General features: G+C 36.1%; 1 protein-coding gene across 4 annotated transcripts in view; it reads right to left on the reverse strand.

Annotated features, from left to right (window-relative positions):
* The window catches only part of LOC121314884 (collagen alpha-1(XIV) chain-like), a 76,800-nt gene that overhangs the window by 21,234 nt on the left and 33,376 nt on the right, over window positions 1–22,190 (reverse strand). For all 4 annotated transcript variants that reach the window (XM_041248618.1, XM_041248617.1, XM_041248620.1 and 1 more), the window contains 15 exons: window positions 18,381–18,510; window positions 17,844–17,966; window positions 17,160–17,309; window positions 16,070–16,186; window positions 12,959–13,105; window positions 12,124–12,195; window positions 11,423–11,562; window positions 10,739–10,862; window positions 8,053–8,196; window positions 7,722–7,886; window positions 7,348–7,386; window positions 5,915–6,053; window positions 5,404–5,546; window positions 4,240–4,349; window positions 1,333–1,491 (listed from right to left, as the gene is read on the reverse strand). In XM_041248618.1, the coding sequence (XP_041104552.1) occupies window positions 1,333–1,491; window positions 4,240–4,349; window positions 5,404–5,546; window positions 5,915–6,053; window positions 7,348–7,386; window positions 7,722–7,886; window positions 8,053–8,196; window positions 10,739–10,862; window positions 11,423–11,562; window positions 12,124–12,195; window positions 12,959–13,105; window positions 16,070–16,186; window positions 17,160–17,309; window positions 17,844–17,966; window positions 18,381–18,510 (1,902 nt within the window). The remainder of the gene's footprint in view (window positions 1–1,332; window positions 1,492–4,239; window positions 4,350–5,403; window positions 5,547–5,914; window positions 6,054–7,347; window positions 7,387–7,721; window positions 7,887–8,052; window positions 8,197–10,738; window positions 10,863–11,422; window positions 11,563–12,123; window positions 12,196–12,958; window positions 13,106–16,069; window positions 16,187–17,159; window positions 17,310–17,843; window positions 17,967–18,380; window positions 18,511–22,190) is intronic.

Raw genomic sequence — 22,190 nt, forward strand, 5'->3', positions numbered from 1 at the left:
TGTATGCACAGTTTTTCAAATGAACTTTTTTTATTCAACGCTGTAGTGGTTAAACTGAACACTGTTATTGAGGAGGAAGTTAAATGTCAGCAAAATCTGCAAAGAAAATGTGCAAAATGAAATGTACTGGTTGCATAAGTATTCAGCCCCTTAAGTTAGTACTTGGTAGAAGCACCTTTTGCAGCAATTACTGCTAGGAGTCTTTTTGGATAAGTCTTGACTAGCTTTGCACAGTAGGACAGTGACACCACCCATCGATATCTGGCAGCGATTGCTCTTTTCTTCTCTTCATGACAGAAGACAATAAATTCTACTACACTTCCACTACACATTTTCATATGTCCCTATCCCTCATTTAAATGCCCTTAAAAAAAACAGAATCAAAACAGCGATTCAGTACTCTGCTCTGTTAGCTTTTTTTTACTTTAAAGTTAGTTCGTTACTGCTTACTTACACAATAACACAATGTTTCTAATGGTAATAGTTGCATTAATTACAAGGTAGTTACACAATGAATACTTAGTAATATGTGATCTGTGGACCGTAATTGAAATATATAACTAGCACTCAGTACAATAATAAAAAATAAAAAAAAAACAATTAGAAAAACCTGAAATGAAAGACATATGTTTTCAAGTCAGGTATCAACATGTCAAACTGCTGAGCTTCTGTTTGATCATTTGTTCATTCAAAACCTCCCAACAAAGGTCTTTTTTATTCAATCTGCATAGGAGTCTTTACCAGAAAGTTCCTACAAAAATGTATCCTGTTGTGGTTGCCAGTTACAAGAAGTAGCCCCCCGCCACAAAAGGCTGTTTTGTTTGAAGGGTCTTGTGTGAAGATGATGGATACATTGAAAACAGCACAAACACACAAAAGGGCACTTCAGAAATTTTAAAGGGGTAGCAAACACACCCTCAACACTTCAATTAATTCAAGAGTTATAGACATGTTGGTGGCTTGAAAGTATGTCAAGTTAGCACAAATCATTGTTCAAACTTGTAATTGGAGATGAGTTACTTATTTTTGATGTTTAATTTTAAACTGTCATATTTCATAACATATCCTATTGTAGTACTCTTCCGGCCTAGGTTTTTTTTTAGATCATAGCGTGACTGATCTTAATACAGATGCCTACTTGGATAAAGAAAGAGATAAAATAAAGGGGGAGGGTGTTGTTATTATCAACATGAAAGTGAGTGTCTGGATGTTTACTACAGTAGCTAGGGGATATTTGTTTCTTTGATTTTTCTTCAAAGTATAATGTCTCTGCTTGCACAGGATACAAGACATGCAGTACCATAAACTTTTTGTAGGTATTCTTGGTCTTACCGGAGCAGAGTTTTCTCTTTTCCCTCTGGACCTCACCATTCTGCCCAGAACTTCCACGCCATCAGTGGTGATGTTACCTGCAGCATTGATCGCCTTCTCTCCAACCTGTTTGCAGTCAATAATGACCTTGGCAGTGGTCTTGCTGATAGCAACATGCATCTATATAAGACAAAAGAGACTAGGGTTAGGTGAAAGCTCATCTGTGCTGGTAAAAGTCATTTGGTGAAACTAGCATCTAAACAAATCTGATTTAGAATTTGTATGCAAAGAAACGTAGTAGTACTAATACGTATAATATCTTGGTTAATGACACATACAGACCCTAATAAAGAATCATCAAAGCACGATGAATCTTTTTACGTCAAAGTGAAATAAATATTCAGAGTTACTGTAAACTATGGCAACTACAGTTGTGTTTTTTTAAAGATAAAAAACACTGCATTTGTTTTTATAAAGTTATCCAGAGTATAATAGCTATTTATTTTTATTTCAGCCCTTTGAGCTTTTATGTTTACAACATTTCAGTCAAGTGTTATTGTCCTTTTAATGAAACACATGCCATGACTCTGTATTGCCAAAAAGCAACCAACTCTGTACTATGTACATACATCTTCACATTTGTAGTACAATATCTAAGTTTATATTGTAACCATCATGGTAATTGGTAGGATATTTCGAGTTAGTCCACTCAAGATGCTATCTTTCTCGACTGCATAGATAGAAATACTTCCCTGCAGTATTTTGGGCAATACTATGGTCTGGCAGTGATTAATGAAGGCTCCAGCCACAGGTGTATAAATAAAGTGATCACAGGTGTTAGTTAGTAATGGTTAAAGAAATGTTGGTGAAGGCGAAGGTGTGTGTTCTGTGTTGTGTTGTATTTACGTCTGTGTTTATTTACGTTCGTCTGTTTTGTTAAACCTGTTTATTTTGGCCACCGTGCCTTTTGTTTTGTTCCAGTGTTTGTTTAGGGATATTTGCATTTAATATTAAATGCGAACATTAGCGTGTTTAAACCTGCAGCTTCCTTGTCTCTGAGTATCCCTTCCTGACTGAGAAAGCTTGCCAGCAATACTGTCCTGTCACATATGGAAAACTATTTTTTTGTGTCTTTTCATTTCTTGACTTTTAATCAAATCAGGAACCATCCTGGCAGCCACTGAGTCTGTCTTTTAAATGCTTTTTGAAATGCATTATCATAAGAATGAAGAACAAAAGAAAACAACAGCCAGGGGGTCAACAGCGCTCTTACATTTTAGACATATGGATGTAGAATCTTTCTCTACATTTGTTTATAACAAAATGTGATTCATTGACGTTTCCTGCATACTTTCCTCTGACCTTTGTGCTCTTCATCATAGACTCTCCTGTTTAGACTGCACTTGCAGATCTCTTGATCTACCCCTCCTACTATGTACTGTACTCACCTCACCTAAGCACTGCGTAACAGGATCCTCAGCTGAAGCACTATCCTTGCACTATTTCACTATTACTATGTCATTGTTGATATAAATTGCTGCATCTTATTTCATATTGTACTTTAGAAGTATAACTCTCACTTACTGTAAACTATACTGTATTTAAATACTGACCTTGCATTGCTACCCTACACTGCTGTAGTAGTTGTATTTATTTATCCAAGGCGACTTACTGTAACACTTGTAAGTCGCCTTGTATAAATAAATACAACTACTACTACTACGACTACTACTACTAATAATAATAATAATAATAATAATAATAATAATAAAGTAGTGTCCACTGTTCAGAATGGAGCCCTTACATACTGCACATGGCTTTCATTGAGCTTTATCTATTTGAAACTACTTTTAGTCACTCTAAAACCCAGAGCAGTAGAAGATTATGATTATCATCTATAGTTATGGCTCCGTTGGCGACATCTAATTTAAAATTAATATATTTTTTTTAACGAACAAAAAAAAGAATCCTCTCCTGCATCAGCGTACTGCATTACACCATTTTCAAAAACGGGTAGAGACTTGAGAAAAACTTTGTTTCATTTCAGTTCACCGGAATGCTAACGTGGTTATTAAGATTTCAGGTGTTGAATGTTATACTGATTACAGGAAATATCTTCATACTGTATCTTGTAATGTCACTATACTCATGTAATCCTAAAGTACATATCATATCAAGAATTGTTTTAAACTGTATGTGTACCCCAATTCAATTCAAACCCTGGATGGGTTACATATTGTTCTCTATATTGGCTGAAAGGAACTCCAGTGACAGCAGCTTAGGGGTCCTTATCCTACAACAACCACTACATCCGGCATGAACGGTTAACTTTTAGTTTCAGTCTTTGGGGGTTAAAGATGACTGACTATCACATAACTACCTTTTAACCCAATTGAATTAGCGAAACTGGAAGCACTTATTAACATTAGCATCTGTATCAGTTGCTAGGACGGGTGGGGTGAGTTTTACCTGCAGAAATCCCACTGTATAAAACAATTTGTATTTTATAAACTTTTGACTTTTATTATGACAGGAAAGCGCTCCTTAGCATTGCTTTTCCTAAAATACACACATTTTGATTAATTGACAATTAGATTTGTTTAAAAACTGTCACAATCATGTGGAATTGTATAAAGTACATTAGCACATTTGTTTATATTGTAACTTTTTATATACTCTCTTTTTCATTTGTAATTTTGTAACAGCTGTTTAGTTTTTTTTTTTGTTTTTTTTTTCAGCTGCGGGGACATAACCTCCCTCTCCAAAGCAGTTAGCTTGAAATTGCCTAATTCTGTAAGCTAAACTAGTGTGTTCCTCATTAAAAAAAAAAAAAAAAAAGTTTTTCAACAGTACTTCGTAAAGTGTATTCCTATTGTTTTCAAATCCACACTTGGAACCTCGTTCCATGTTCAATAGACCAGGACTGACCTTGTGAAAACTTCCATAGAATATTTTCTTGATTTCAGGATTATCAAATGTCACAGTCTGGAATTCCTCCTTGTAGTCATAGTTGAAAAAAGTAAGCGTTTTTCCTCCATCTGTATTTGAGGAGGAAAGATATTTTTAAATATTTCATAACAAATGTGTGTACTAAATAGAAACTCTACAATATGAAATAGCACAACAATCCCTGAAAGTGAATACAAATGTGATCTCGCTGACCACCACATTGTCAATTAGTATGGGTCATGCTAGAGCATGCATTCATATTCTAGTTTCTGTTTTCTTTCTTCTAATTCCATAGGATTTGAATATCCTCAAGCAGACATTGGCATCATATACCCTCTAAACAGCCTATTAGTTATTTAATTAATAATACACACGTGGGTGTGTATTATCATGAGGTATCACCATGCCTTGGGTGCATGTGTAACCTTCTACTGAGAGAAAAAGTAGTTCCTCAGTAACTAAAACTGTTAGCTTAACAATAAAACATTTGATTTTAAACCGTTTTGTATAATATGTTCTTTTATGGGGATTCAATAACAGTTTCTTGTTTAGGCTTTGTAAACAAATAATAATATGGGTTTTATCCAGTAGATGGATCTGCTGCTGCTGCTGCTGCCGTTGTGATGCTTTGTTTTTAAATCAATGTCAGTGTTCTTTTCAGTTTGCCAGACATTGAAAACTCCCATAGCCCATGTTGTCTGGCGCTTGGTGTTTTCCTCTGTAGTATTTATTTCTAAGTTGTCTAAATCAGCTTAATTTACCTCAGTAAATTAAATCTTTTCTTTTTTAATGTTTTCAGCTGCTGAACTTTTGTAATTAATCTCAGGGATTGCTGTCATGCTGACTGACTTGAATGGTTTTGTTTAACCAGGCGTACAGCTACAGTTGGCGTATTGATTTTGTTTCCTGTGATGAGGCCGCTTCGGAGAAATAAGTTCTGCACTGGTGTGTTATCACTAGATATGTCTAATAGCTAGGGAGACGGTCTCAGCCAGTCAGAATCTAGTATTTTTCTCAATTGTTTCTACCCATTTAATAATCATTAATAACACCGCGGCTATTAGGCTGTCCGTCAGCCAGGTGTTTTTTTTCAGTCTCCATAATCACATGCCTCATTGATTGCAATAATTGCAGAGTACTCACTGTCAAGGATTACTCCAACCAAGGGCTCATTGTCTTTGTTGAGGACCTCCCAGAGGGCAAAGGGCTCCTCGGGTGTCTCAGGCACAATACGGAAAAGGACAGTAATAGTGTAATCAGAGGGCAGCCCTTCAGGGTGCAGATACCTGTTGAGAAACAAAACTTGCTTGAACAAGAACCAATAGAATTCATTATTTAACATTGCATTGCACATTAGACTCCTGAAGGTAGCTTTGTGATTGTGCATGACATGCCTGTTGAATTAAAATACTCATAAAGGTTTACATGAAATACCTTCATATATGATAATTTCACCATGGACTGTAACTATAATACTAAAAATATCATATCATCGCATTTTAGTGACACTTAATGGACAGGAGTCCAACACATTCTGGAAAAGACTTACCGTGCTTGTCTCTATCTCCTATTCCATCAAGTAGTAGTAAATTGAGAGCTATTAACATCTAATTATAAAGACTGAAAGTTCTAGAAAACATGCCTTCATGCATACTTAGTGGGCTGTGAGATGAGGGAATCCTTGTGCAGTCTGTAACACGGGAAACTGTTGAACGTTCCAGGTTCCATAGAGACACCTTGAACAGATGCATACTGCTTTTCAACAAGTCCAAACATTTCCATCATCCTGAAACCTGCCGAACACAAACAGACAGCATAAACTTTAACCCTACCAGATGCAGTCATTCAGACTGTAGATACTGTACTGTTAGTATTAGCTGCCTAGTATTAGTATCTATTACTAGGCAGTTAAATATAGTAATGCTAACATAAACTATTACTGAAGACATTGAAGACAATGTTTCTTTGAGTAGCACTGTGTATTCTACCACTGAGTGTGCAATGGTTATGGATGACAGGCAGTTTAAAGTAGGAAAGAGCGTTACAAATTTCTTCGGTATTAACGACGTCTGATTTGCCAGATTATTCAGCACGTACAGCTCTTGGTCCCTATTCATAAAAGTACTTGCTGTCTGCCGCAATAAAACAAATTTAATTTAAAACTTTATGAATGCTATTCATAAAATGATCTGAGAATACGAGTGATTGTTGCAAAGCACTTTATGAATGGGTATACAGTCGTTCAAGAACAAAAATCTACCTCTTTTTGATGACATCATCAGCATTATTAAAGTTCCCTGGTTGCGTCGGTAGCTTTTGCAAAAAGAAAAACTGAATCCACCGACAGTAGCCTACTGTCGAAACTACTAGTCACAGGCAGTTTGCAAAACCTGATTCCGATGCCCCTATCACCTCTGCCAAAAATTCAGGAGATGTCATGATTTAGAAAAAGTCTTTTTTAAATAAATACTTTGTATTTTCGTTTTGTTTGGCAACACTGGTAAACACACTTGCATATGCACACATAAGATTTCTTAACTGCAGGACCATAGAAAAGACTCCCTTTCGAGCACTGAAGCTCAATCAGTGTTTTTTGCAATGCCAAGCAAGCCCAAATTTCCCATCGACTGCATCAGCAGCACTGGCATACTGTATATTGTAACGCTCAGTGAAAACAATCAGGTTCATGCTGGCAGTAGTCGTCCAAACTGTTTATTGCGAACACAAGTAAAAGAAATAAAAAGAAAAGGACCGCTGTCAGCCGCGGATCACGGCAAAGAAATAATAACAATAAAATAACTATCTATTCTCAGTCTTTCACTTGCTTTCTGCTTCACAGCACTGTTTCAAAATGATTATGCTATAGAATATGTTCTTGTGTGTGTATATATTTATATTCAACTTGTTCCTTCATATAAAGCTACAGATTGTTGGTGTTTTTTTTTTTTTCAAACTAGGCCGTGTTAATCACAGGTATGTCAAACTTTATGCTAATGAGGTAATCATTAAACTTTCTCTCAATTCGTTAAAAACATGCCTTCATAGACAAAAAATCGTGGATTAATGACGCATCGGAATGTTACTTACCTGCTAAGGTGTTGCCATTCATTATAACAGAGGGACAGGCTGAAAAAGAGAGCAGAAAGATCGTTCTACTAATCTTTCAAATAAAATCTGTATTGTGTTTTTATAACCAGAATTGTTCTTTTTTGTTTGTCTTAGTAATCAATAATGAATGTATCATATTAATTAGATTACTTTTAAAATGGTTGCACTATTGAACAGCAGCTATAATGCATAGGTTTAAAATGACATAAAGATCCACAATCATGCTGGTGCACTGCAATACTATTGCAAACAAGAAAAGGAGAAGATTTTGAAAAGAGCTGCCTTTCCTCACACATGTACACTGCTACAGTACTGACAGATTTTGTGAGTGCCTCTCAATTAATTGGACTTACTTGCAGAAGCAGCCTCACAGACAAAAGTAATCAGCTGTTCTTCAATTTTCTGAAATGCATCTAAGTCATCAACGAAGAAGACATGTCTTTCACTGGGCTTGCTTGCGATGTTCACCAACTCTCCATAGTCAGCATCAGCAAAACCAATAGCAAAGATAATGAAACCTATGGAACAGGAACTCATATTGTTATGAAATGCATTAATGTACTTCACTGACATTTTATCATCTCTAATACATATTATTATTACACTGGTGAAAATCACTACCGGGCAGACTGTCAACAACAGAAAATACAACCTATTGTTTGTCACTAACTATATATTACATACCCTCCATCTGCATATTCTTTGTAACTTTGTTAACATCATCTTGGGATCGTCCGTCAGTAAGAACTACCAGGACGTTGGGGACACCTCTCCTTAGACCACCTTCCACAGTGAAGATCTGCTCTTTGACATGCTTAATGGCTTTGCCTGTGTTCAAAAACAGAACAGAACATCTGTAGTAGGGAACTATCTATTTATTGAATAAGATGAAAAGTATACTAGAACACTGCTTACTTCATTAAGAAAAGCCCATTGGAATTTAAGGATTAACTTAATCTCAAATATCATCTGTTTGTATGTGTTTAATAAAACATTTAAACCCTATTTGTAAGACACATCAATGTCAAGAAGACACATGTTTAATCTAGGGCCTTCATTAGTGTACTAGAATTACACACTCCAAAAATAAACGACACATTATTTTTGCATTTCATTGTGTTATGTGAAAAGATAGATAGTGGTCTATCTCTTATGTTCGATAGCTCTTTTGTAATTCTACGATCGGGAGATAGAAACTTGGAAGACAATCACTATTAGCTACTTTCAGAATTTCTTAACAATAATGTACTTATAAAACAAGAAGAAAAAAGTATGGAAAATTAACAAGAATGTTAATTTCCATACTTAACAATGTTGTGTTGTTACAATTTCTAAAATTCCAAAAATCATTTATACATTTAATGTATCTGTATTTAAGTATGTCGTTAATCAGCTTCTTAAAATGGTGACAAACTAAAATAGTGCAGTGGATTATTTTCATCTCTTCTTAACAGACAGGTTTTGTTTCTGTATGTCATCTGATGGACCGGACAGGCCCCCCACACAGGATGCTGAAAGATTTGGAGCTATTTCAAGGTTATGCCCAGACAGAACTTCAGCAAGATAATTTGTAGCCCAAAGGTAAATGTTTTACCTCTTTATTAGCCAACATAAACTCAGTAGAAGGAAATCTTAAGCCATATGTTCTTGACATTTTAAAATCTAGTTTTTGCCTGTAAAAATTGTGAACGGCAAGGCTCTGCCTAAGATAACATATTTCAGATGTGCATCTAGACAAAGACATCCTTATATTGTCCCATTCAATTGGCTGATCATAATTTAATATTTGTTTTAAAACCATGAGCTGAATCTACAATTCCACTAAAGTTTAGTTTGGGGCACTGAATAACCTCTGTGGTTTAAACAAAAAATCGAGAACCATTCTTAATTATTTGTGGCTTCTTTTTTACATGCTGCAGGGGTTGCTTTTTTGCTGCTTGCAAGCATGTAGAAGCAGGCCTCTGAAAATGTTGGTACTGGAAAACTGCCAGAAAACTGAATCTTAGCCAAAGTATGATGATTGTTACTTCCTCACTGTAAGTGTATTTACCAGTTCATCAACAACTGCATGGTTTTTTAAGTGATACCTTTTGGGTTCTTAATCATTTTTATTCAACGCATGTATGTTTAATAAATACAATTATTTTCTTGTTTTTATTTTATTTTAAAAGGGGCGACATACTATCCTGTATTGAACAAATTCATATAAAGGCCCCAGACAATTGTATTCCTAAAATTAATGCCAGTATAAACTATTATAACATATTCATAGCTCACTTCAGCTTGCTCTAGTGATTTTAAAATATAGTAGGTTCCTCATAGACAGACAGTGAAACAAAATCACATTTTAACAATGTCCATAAACTCGTAAATAACAAAAGAATGTCTGTGATTTTGGAACTAACTAAAGAATGATATATTTGTATTCCTTTGCAGCTTTACCAAACTGCTCGAATTACATACACCTACACCTTATGTGACGACAGTGAAAAGTACCAAAAAAATAATGCCAATTCAATTAACAATTACTATGCTGAAATTAGTAATCGTTCTTATGTAGCCATGTCGTATGTAGCCAAAGCACAGCCAGCTCAGGAGACATCATTCACCTTGCAATGCTTTTGCCACAGATTGTTCTGGAAATATGCTGAATAGCCTAGAAATGGAATATATGAAGTATCAAGTGGCTGACTTGACTGATCTTAAACGGGATCTGGCGGCTCATGAACGCTGGTACAAAATTGCGCTCTTGTCTGCACCTACCAGAGAGCCACGTTTTCGTACACTTGCCAGGTTTGCCATTAATATGTTGGATTTGCCACACAGCACTGCAAAAATTAGAACAAGTTTTTTTTTCTCAGGTGAATCTTGTAAAACAGATGTGAGAAATCAACTGTCTACAGACATTCTGAATCGGATTCTGACTATGAAGGATGCTGTTAAAAACAGCACCAGCTTCAGACCAACGAAGCAAATGATCAAGTCTGCAAATGTGTCCATATATAAGTACATAAAAATAGCCAATTTTATAATGTATTTAATTATTTCAGTTTTTTTTTTTTTTTTTTAAATGATGTCAGTGAAAAAAATACAGTTTCAGTAAACAAAGACCACTGTAAGTCTGTATGTCAGTAAAAACAAAATTTGGTTGGCATCCCTGGAGAGATATTCGAGCATTATATTCTTTAGTGTGTGTCTTTGTTTATTGTTCCTGCCTTTTTCGCTTTCAGAAATTATGCATTGGTTAAGTCCCAGGGTTTCAACCTAGTATATCACAAACTGCAGTACCCAGATTTCATTACAAAGACAAGTGTCAAGAGACAATATTGATTCCCTCCTTGCTACCTAATGAAAATAATTTAATACGTGCCTGTCTTGGTATTTCCTCCTTTGTATGAAATGCGCTGAATGGCATCCAGGAGTGTTTCCTTGTTGCTGTAAGAGTTGAGTTTGAATTCTGTTCTGGGATCATCACTATACTGAGCAATGGCGACCTATTTTAAGATAAAGAGCTTTAATTAATAACCAGGAACGTTGCAAAACAAAACTTTGTCACTGAAAAAGTAATTTGTATCACAATCCAAGAGTATTGGTTGTAAAGCTAAATTATAATTACAGTGCAAACTTTAGCAAATCTTGAAATGCAATGTAATGCTTTCCTAAAGGAAGAGAATCCATTCATGAGAAACACATGTCCCTGTGAACCTTATCTCCAGTACGAAAAAGCTAAATAGTTATTAAATTTGATAAAAGTTTAAACAGGTATTTCATTGTGTCGGCGTGAGAGGGGTCGGAAAAAATATTACAAATACATTTGAATACATGATTCTGAGCATAGGGTTATTTGACTGTCCTACCACACTGCCATCTGGATTAAATAAAAATGTTTAGCATCACTGTAGCCATACTTCTGGTCTAAATATGTTATTTAATAATGCAGCTTAGGCAACCACATGTTTATTTATTATAGGCCTCAGCTCGCATTTGAAGTGGAACATTTTTTGAGGTAAAGGAAAGTATCCAGAATTGCCAGAAAGCATCATGTTGTTCTTACTTGAGTGCCATCAGGACCGATCTTGTCAAGAGCTCCAGACGTGCTGTAGAGGAAACGGAGGATTTTGAGGAAGTTGTCATCTCCAATACTCCAAGACCCATCCACTAAGAAGACCAGATCAGCTTTGGCAGCTTTGCATACTGAAGAAGAAGGAGGAAGGATTACTCAGTCTCACAGACACTGGAGCAAATATTGAATACTTGTTCTGCTACCTACTGTACTGTACAGAGATACACTACATACTGTGAGAGGAAAAGAAAGATCATCTTCATTAGCTTTGTAATCTTTGAAATTTCACTTTTGTTATCACAGAAGAGCCAGCATTTTATAGACCATGAAAAGGCTAGTTGTGTTCACCAGAATACAAACTAAAGTTTGTCCAGTGATCATTCCTCCTTGTGCTGAAATATTTCAGAACTCAAGGTAGATTGATGATCCCTTAAACTTAAAAGTAAAGCTAGCATTACTTTTTCACTGGCACTTAGAGTATGCTATAATAAATCTAAAAACTGTCTAAAGTGTGAATACTGAAGTTCATTTTTATGATAAAAAATAGAGAATTAACTTGAGTTTAGTTCTTTTCAATACGTTGTATTTAACCAGGCGTCCCCTTCAATGACGTGCCTGCATTGTAGTGAAAGGAGTTAGAAGAAGTAGCACTTAAGACTGTTATACACTTTAGTAAATGTGAAACTTTTTACCTTCTCTGGCAACAGGAATTGTGGGAATAGGGGTGGTGGTTGGGGGTAAGGGTGGCTCGGTTGGGACAGGAACTAGACATTGAAATATAAAAACATACATTTAAACTCCTGTAGAATATTGGAAAGAAATTAATTCAGTTTGGTTTTCCTACAGTGGCCAAAAATGATAATTCTTGGATAATTAAAATTGCTTAAAAATTACATCCAGATAAAAGAATGATAAAACCCTAAAGCATGTCATTCAGATGTTTCGATTTTCTTTCCCAGAGAAAGAAGCCAATGATTCAAAACAGTTTTTTCTTTTACTCATGCCTATGGTATGCAGCATAAGTTGTCTCCTTTTGACAGACCACAAGGGTTGCATGCATACTCCATATAAAATCTAATGTTATTCAAGAAATTACACTGAAACCTGTGTGAACCTGATCTACTCATTACAGAAAATGATATTTCCATCTGGGTATTTTCATTTTGTTCAGATGTTCTACACTCAGCTTGGTACCTTTATATTAACAGGTATGAATTAAAAGCCACAAATGGTATAGATGTGCTTAATCAGAGCTATGGCACCACCATGAGCTTAACATGTACAGTCATTAATAAGGTGTTTATCTGTAATTGTTCCAGTGATTTGATGTTTAGAGCTTAGAGTTGAAGTTAGGGTTAAAAACTGGTAATTATTGCCTGGTCAGCACTTTTATTAAAGGTTAAACTGTGTTATTCCTATACTTCCCCATAGCATTTTGCAAGGCCTGCATTTAAATTGTGTACCATATGCACCCTATGCTTTGTAATTGAAATGTATGGGGCTGTGAACACTTTGGCATGTACATACATGTTTTGTCCATTACAGTGACAGCAGGTCCCTCCATTTCTTGAAGCTGGGCATAGACAGTTATTTTATACTGGGTGTTGGGCATGAGGTCATAGAAACAGTGTCTGGACGCTCCACCTCCAAGGGTCACTTCCTCTTTCTTTCCATCTGAAATTAAGCTATACTTGTTAGTTTTGGGTCCTAATACCTAGAAAATGAGTGTGTTATTCGTAAAATAAATACAAATGAAATATATCACAATTCACAATTAGCAAAGAAATCCCAAGGCTGCTTCTGGGCTAAGACCAAAGCAGGGTACAGTGCTGTACAATATAAACAGCATTTTTTTGTTTTGTTGATTAATGCTCTTAGGCAGGTCTAGATGATACTGAACAAGGAACTGATGAATTAGGAGTGTGGGAGACTCCAGATAGCAAAAACATTAGAATGGATCTTTCCTTGTTTAATAAAGGAGGTTTAGCCAAATGAAACCTTCTTGTTAGCCTGCTCTTAGTACAGCAGCTGCAGCCCACAGATCTGTAAAAGCACATGATGGAGTATAAACATTTACAATGCACATAAATTAGCTAATAAATATAATACTATATAAATCTGCATACTAGTTTGAAAACAGCTGCAAAAACTCAGAGAAATCCTTACATCTGAAGTTTCACAACAGCACAGAGCCAGGGAAAGCCATATCTATCAGTCCCAAGACTGCATGTAAATTTACAATTGATCCTAAAAGCATGATTTAAAAGAAGATTCTGAATCCTACACTCATGGAAAATGTGCACTGGATAACAATTCTGAAACCTGAGAAAAAACTTTCTTGCTTCTACTTAAGGTAAATTATAGGGCCTCCATAGTCTGTTATAATTAAAAAAAAAAACTTTTCTGTGAATTTCTGCACTGTGAATTGAGTTAAACACTGTGTCTCACCATCTGTGCTTTGCACTTCAAAAGCGTAACATTGTGCAGACTTTATGCTTTTTAAGTTCACATTCACTTATCCATGGTGGTGGTTGTTATTTGAGCTTTACTTATACAATAGTGAAATGGTGTGTAACATTTATCTTGCAATGGAAATAAAAGAAAAATGTGAACACTAAAGTAAAAAAAAAACACGTTTCAGACATTTTTTAAAAAAGAAATAAAAATATTTAGATCTACTTTTAGTTTTTAAAACATAGCCAAAACTAACACTCTGACAGACTGCTTCATGCACCACTGACACTGCTGGCTGTGAAGTTACAATTCTTTATTGTCTGCTAGCTCGAGGTTTGGGCCAACCACAGATAAATAGACTGCCACCTTTTTTTTTTTAATCAAAAATAGCACAAAAACAGTGTTTATTGCACATTTTCAGTTTGAAGAAATCATTTTACATGGATGAAGACTGAGTTGAGTATTTGTAAACAATCCTTTGTTCAGGCTTATTAGCGGATTGATTTCCATAATACTATTTCATCTAGTGTCATTGGTCCCTTAATAGCTGTTCTAGTTCTCTCAACAAAAGTCAGATACATATGCACTTATTACATTTTTCATTTTTTATTGATATTTTCTTATTCTACAACATTTTAATAAGTGTGTTCTGGTATAGTTGCTGTTTCGATCATTTCGACACTTTTTTTTTTTTTTTTTTTTTTTTTTAATTTAGTAGTCACCAATTGATTACCCCGTTTTTCTCCCAATTCGAAATAGCCAATTATTTTTAGGCTCAGCTCACCGCTACCACCCCTGAGCTGACTTAGGAGCAGTGAAGTCGAACACATGCTGTCCTCCGAAACGTGTACCGTCAGCCGACCGCTTTTTTTCACTCTGCAGGCCCACCATGCAGCCACCTCAGAGCAGAGCTACAGCGTCAGAGGACAATGCAGCTCTGGGCTTCTTACAGGCAAGCCCTCAGGCGCCCGGCCAGTCTACTGGGGTTGCAGGTGCACAGTGAGCTGAAGTCATCTTGGCTGACCTAAGCCCGCCCCCCCCCCGGCGATTCTCGTCCAATTATGAGCCGCCTCTTGGGAGCTCTTGTCCATGGTCGGCAGACAGGCTACAGGCCGCATCCTGTGCTCCATGCAGAGTGCCTTTACCGGATGCGTCACTCTGAAGCCCCCCATTCAGATACTTTCTGACTGTTTATACTGGGTATTATACAGCAAATATTAATTACAAGCTGTAAGTTTAAAATGTCTGAAGTCACTTACACTAATGTAGGATACCTTTCTCTTGAATGTTATTTTCCACCTGGTGATACTATGTGCTGGTGATGCAATGATATCAAGGTGATAGTAAATAAGACTACAATTGTAAAGGGGCATAACTATCAATAATAATATTCAGTCTTTTAGCAAGGATTGTGGTCTTTGTGGTCAGCAGGATGAAACCAAACCCCACAGTAAATACAAAAAAGGACTCTGTGTTTCTGTACTAGTGTATACACTACAGTCTGGTCAAATATTTGGCAAATTCTGACTGTTGGTTGCTCTGGTCGGTAGTGCAGTGGCTAATAACGTTAGAAACAATAGTATCACTGTCCATTATATAATGCCATGTATGCAAAACAAGTTACAGATATAGTCCAAAGAATTATGATTACGGAGGCATTAGGGGGTCAATTAGACTACTTGGTCTGCCTGAGTCTGATTTGTAAAGCATTGTCAGTCCAAAATGAAAAAAACAAAAACTTAGGTTACACTTAGGTGCATACATTCATATAAATGTATTTAAATAAAACTGTGATTGTTATTTTTGAATGCTATAGGCTTCATTTTCTTTAGACCACTTTTAATAACACAACTTGTCAAGGTAAAGACACTATAGTGACTTTGACATTGTATCATTCTGTAATAGTTCCGTCGCCTTTGAAGGGAGTGCCAAATTATGGAAGATACACTGATTAAGATAAAAGAAAAAACAAGAAGATGTGTACAGCAATGCAAATCACAATGTATAAACTGAAGTACAATACAATTTTAAAGATGATTTTATGAAAAGAAATAACTAAAACAAAAACAGTATTTGATTTCAGATAACACTGATTTATCTTTCACATATAAATTACCATACCTCAAACACAGTGATAAAGAAATATATACATGTCGTAGTAACATTCTTTATATGGGTACTTACCAACCAGGGACTCAATCATCACTCTGTACAGTGTAGCCTGTCTATGAGGCTGCCATTGTCCACACATGCTGGTCATACGAACTTGGTAAGTGTTTAGGTTTGTCACACCCAGGTACACTGCAAAGTGACACGACTGTTTTAATATTGACTTACAGGTACATTGGCTAGAGCAGTATACAACACAATCATAATCATTTGTTAAAAGCAGTGAAAAGCTTTCTTAAACATGTTTAATAGGGACGTTTAGTGAATAATATACTGTATATAAAATGCAAATTGGAACTAAAGGACAGAAATGAACATATAAGTAAATATGTAGGTAAACAGTATGACCCAGCAACAAAAATGCACTGAACAAGGCTTACTGTTTTGGTTTACAGTGTGAAACGTGAAAATATACTTTCCAAAAAAAATAGATTTATATTACCCTTATAAGAGAACAATGAATGAAAAATAACACATAATTGAAACCAAAATAAGGGTCCCTAAATCTATAAGACTCTCATTTACTACAGTGTATAGTCCATCATTAAAATTCACAAAAACATTACTTAATATGATTAGGGCTGGAGGGCTCTGCTGTTAAACAACAGGCTGCTTCTTTATTCTGGAGCAAGAAAGCCAAAGGATGACTAAAAAAATGTTGAAAGATTTCAAGTTTGTATTAGTAACATATGATGCTGCTGGCACAACTTCTTCCAAGAGACCTTTCTACTGGCGATACCTACCCTTGAGGAAACAGCATGATCAACATGATATGAGATCTAACAGTATCAGAATAATTAAAATTCATTTTACAGCCTTGCAATCACAACTTGAAGTAATTTGATATTTTGGGGGCAAATGCTGTTTTCTAGTAATGGTGGGATGGGGGAGGGCATTGAATATTTGGCATAACCTTTATAAATCGCCAGTAAGTGTATGAAAAGTATTTCAGTGCTTTCCTTGCTAAACACTTTCCATAAAAACAGGAGAATCCTTGGGAGTGTGTGTTGCTGCAGGTTTACTACAATATGCTGGGTGTGCAGTGCTAATGAGACACTATAGAATAGAGGCACTGCAAATGAAGTATCAATCGATCCATTCTTACGTGTTTTTGCTTTTCCTGTGAGAGCATCACTGGAGCCTGTTGTGTAGGAAGCTATCAACTTGACACTGTATTCTGTTCCACTGAGAAGATTAAGGATCAGCATGGTGTTAACATCATCACCTACAAACGTCTCCAGAGCTGGACCTGGAGCTGAAAAAAGAAATTGACAGAATGTCAATTTGGTTTTGATCTTTTTATCTTTCTTTACACAGTAAATTCAATGTGTTGATAATACCACTGAAGAGGCAATTGGCCTCCTCCCCTTTGAGTGAACAACTTAACCTCATCTGAATCAACTTGACCCTGTTTTAAGGACATTGCACTCCAATGGGCTCCTATGAAGTAAATATAAACAAAATCCCAACAACTGGTAGTCTTTCATCTGTAATTAAACAGGAAGCCTCACTTGAATTTGACAGGGTTGAAATATACGACCCAGTTTACATGTATTAAAGTTAAAAGAAAATAAAAGTCGTGTACTGTAGACAAACTTTCCTGTTAATTCCGTAACATTTGTCTACTTCATTTTGAGGCATTATTTTAAAGCTTTTACTCCAGTCTTACAAGGCATACAAGTTTGTACTCTTTTTAATTAACTCCTATTTAGAAAAATACAAATACCCATTTGCTTGTTGTTTATCAGTTGTGTAACTTTAGTGTGGAAAGTCTGGCAAGTGTACCTACCAGTCAGAGGCTGGTAGACAATCCTGTAGCCCATGGTGGGTGAAGGAGGAGTATCCCATGTGATGCGGAAGCGATTGTACCACTCATCAGAGACACGCAAGTTACTGGGTGCAGAAAGTGGCACTGCCAGGAAAAGGAAAGGGATTATTTACATTGAAAAATCCTTTAATGCACTGGACATCTTTAAAATAACAATCTGTCCCTTAACAAATTAGGGTAGCAAAGATAAACATTACTGGCAAATTATAAACCTATTCTGTAGCTAAAGTTGAAAGCACCATGACAAATTTTACACGAATGTATGATGGAAATGTATTAACAGCGCAGACATTTTTGGAGAGTGATCCTACAGATTATACCTTACGTGTAACAGATATAAATAACAGTTACAATATTTATTTATTTATTTTTTTATATTCAGGATCCACATAGAAGAGATCCCCTCAGCAATTTGAGTCACACAAGAGATTTGAGCCAGATTTGAGATCTGAGTTTGCATTAGTTTAGGAAGGTCCTCAGTTTTGATGCAGTACTTACAGGTCCGTCCTTCAGAAGAGGAACTGACTCCGTCTCCATCCGCATAGACAGGAGTAACAGTGACCCTGTACTCTGTGTCAGACAGCAGGGGCTGGAGGAGGAGAGTGTTCGCTCTTCCAGGCACCATCACCTAAAATAGGAAACCAGGTTCATTAACTCCTCTAGAAGATGAAACCCTGGTGGATTGAAAAGGTTTCAATCACCAAATGGGCCAAGCCTTCACTGATAACAATGTGGCTCAGAGTTTGCAATAACAATCCAGTGGGAGCGGTTTGGTCAACTGGTTATGGTATTGTTTGGGGGGCCTTGTGGAGTAAAAAGAATAGACAATGCAGTTGGTAAGCATTTAGCTTCCAACCCTTCCATTCAGTTCTTACACCTCACTATACCCTCAAAATAATCCCACTAAATGTCACCTAATCTTTACTGTTATCACTTCATAGGTCTCTATTTTTAAAGACACAAACATAACATTGTTACTGGTATTTAATGCTGGTTACTGGTATTTAATGCTGTACTTCTGGGGCATGCCCACAATCTACTTTAAAATAAGTGCAGCTGACAAAATAATTCCATAAATCCTAGCCATGCTGCACTTCAGTTTTGATAGAAACACATTTTATAGCATTTTGACTGGCTGAAGGTATGCCAGTCAATAGGGGAAGTAGCTTTAACCTAGTATACTAACAGATACTGGCCTATATTCATAAAAGATGGTGGTAATTTCCGGCCAGTAAAAAAATAATGATTGGGCAGTATTTCAAATGTAATTTATAAAACTACAGGCTAGTTATTTTACCGTCCAGTAATGGCTTGAGATGTGATTTTCTGTCACAAATAGTTACAGAGATATTTTATGTAACCAATTCACCGTGTAACAATTTTTTTTTTTTTTTGGTTCCTGGGTAGTAAGTGTTATTTCCTAATTGCTTATGCCTCAAAAGTATAGAAAATGGCTATTATTCCCCACAGACTTTGCTTTTGTGACCAGAACAGTGATATTTTGAAATTTACCTATTTTCCAGAACATTCCAGATAGATTCAGTGCTGAGTAAACTTGGAGTAACTTCTAGAACTTTCTAGACCTTTCCAGTAATATAAATAGTAGTATAAATACAGGGGCCTTAAGCCCACCAGTTCAGTTTAGTTCCAGCTGCCTAAGTGGATACATATCTGCATTTTTCTGAGATGGCATCAAGAGGCTGCAATGGTAGCATTACTGATGGGTCTCCAAGGCGGTTTTACCAAGTTTCCCTGCTATCTTTGCCTTTGGGACAGCAGGGACACCAAGGCGCACTACCACAGGCGGGACTGGCCACAGCGGACCGAGTTCTCTGTGGGGAGGAACAACGTCAAGTGAGAGCCACTGGTGGACCCCCGGAAGGTGCTGATGCCACCACTGCACATCAAATGGGGCTTATGAAACAATTTGTCAGAGCTCTAGATAAGGAGTCGGCAGCCTTCAAGTACCTTCAAGACTTCTTCCCTAAGCTGTCTGAGGCAAAAGTCAAAGCCGGTGTCTTCGTCGGACCACAGATAAAGAAGATCCTGGAGTGCAATGAATTCCCCAAGAAGCTCACTAGTAAGGAGAAAGTGGCTTGGAACAGCTTTGTCGCAGTGGTTCGGGGCTTCCTGGGCAATCACAAGGCCGAAAACTATGTGGAGCTGGTTGAGACTCTGGTGAAGAACTACGGCATAATGGGCTGTAGGATGTCCCTCAAAGTCTATATCCTTGATGCTCATCTTGATAAATTCAAGGAGAACATGGGAGCATACTCGGAGGAGCAAGGCGAGCGCTTCCACCAGGATATACTGGACTTTGAACGCCGCTACCAAGGACAGTATAACGAGAACATGATGGGAGACTACATTTGGGGGCTGATTCGTGAAAGTGATTTACAGTATAATCGTAAATCCCGAAAAACTACTCACTTCTAAATCTTTTGTAGTCATTTTTGTATTACTTTAGTATAAATACATGTTAATTTGGATTCATATGTTGTTTTTTTCTGACTTTATGTGAACGAAAATACCGTTTTCTCATTGGAAATAGGTAAAATATCACTGTCCTGGTCACAAAAGCAAAGTTCAGAGGTATACAAATGAGCTGTATCCCCTACTTAAGATGTCAATTGTTACGGAGCATGTCTGAAGATAGGCAGGTTGTCTGAAATATTGAGATGTCAGTTTTAAAAATAATAATAATTGCACACCCAGGTGCTGGATGCGAGTGACAGGTTAGGGTATGTGCAGTATATGCTTTTTGATTTAAAAAAAAAAACATTTTTGTATAGCTTATATGCACATGCCTTCCTGAAAAAGAACTGTGACCACCAGAAATGTAATGTGTTGTCACAGTTCAAGATATTTTAATTTTGGTTGACAAAAAAAGGATCCTCTAATGTTAACACATGTTTCCTTTGCAGTGCACAAGAAAGTATAGATGGCACTACAGAGTCAGCAAGCTCTGGTTATTTTTATCATTATAATAGTATGTTTAAAACTTGTTTGAATGACAAATGGCACAGAAAGACAGCACCACACAGTTACATTAAAATACAATTAATTGTTAAATGGCTGAGAAATCGTCTATGCTTTTATTTGTTACTGTATTCCCTCAGTTTGAAAATACCTGCACAATTAATTTAAATACAATACATATAATAACATCTCAAATCTGTTTCTCATACAGTACACCTTGCCATACAACAAGCTTCTTTTAAACTAAAATAAATAAATACAGCTAGATTGAAAAATCCTGCCCGTCACACAATACTACTCGGTTTCATAGAGAAATTGGATTAGAAAACGTTACATATTTCATGAAATTTATTTGTAGTTACAACTTCTTGAACTAACTAACAATCCTGTTTGACATGAATATGTTTTTTTTGCTATAAACAGCTATGGCCAAAAGTTTTGCATCATCTAGAATTTTAGCATTGTGTCAATTTAAAAAAATCTATATAAACATAATTTACATTTATTTAACATCATGTAATCAAAGAAACTACAAAATTATATTGCAAAAGTCTACCAGAATCCATAATAGCAGTACAGTATTTTATGTTGATTTCAAAATGTCACATTGGTCAATTTGTTAGTATTTCATTAAGTACTGTATATGGAAAACTACAAAGTGATATGTAATTCAATGTTGAATGAATTATTCAGAATGGTTCATTCTACTTTATGAAGCAAAATTAGTTCCTTCTATAGGGTGATACATTTGAGAATACATTTGGGTAAATAGTAAACACACATACATGTTTGGAATCATTATAAAATATAGTTTACTTTAAAATGACTTGAGCTGCCTCTATCGATAGGTGGAATGCTAAGAAAAATATGTAAAGCTAAGTAGCCTACTATCCTTCTGCCCACGGCAGTGATGAATATACTGTAGGAACGCAAAATAAAACTCACCAACATCAAAATCCTAATCATGCACAGTTAATTAATATGCATTAATACGAGGACTGCCTTGTTTCCAGCAGTTCCACTCTTCAGAACATGTTAGTTCTCCAAAAAGGTGAATAATTGTGCTCCTGTTAAATTGATATCTGCTCAGATCTGCAGGGTCTTCTTACTTCTTTTGATGTACAGTCCACACAAACACACCACGTTTTCTTACGGTAAATGGTATTTATGCATCACCTGATGAAGTACTGTCATATTAAACACCATTACTGGCATGATAAAGGAGACGGTATGTTCTATGAATATGGGCTCCCATGTTTTAAAATGAAGATAGATGTTTCCTATAACATGTGTTTCCTTCAAAACTGCACATTTGACACCTATATAATA

The sequence above is a fragment of the Polyodon spathula genome, chromosome 4, assembly GCF_017654505.1.
Source record: "Polyodon spathula isolate WHYD16114869_AA chromosome 4, ASM1765450v1, whole genome shotgun sequence".
In the NCBI taxonomy this organism is placed as follows: domain Eukaryota; kingdom Metazoa; phylum Chordata; class Actinopteri; order Acipenseriformes; family Polyodontidae; genus Polyodon; species Polyodon spathula.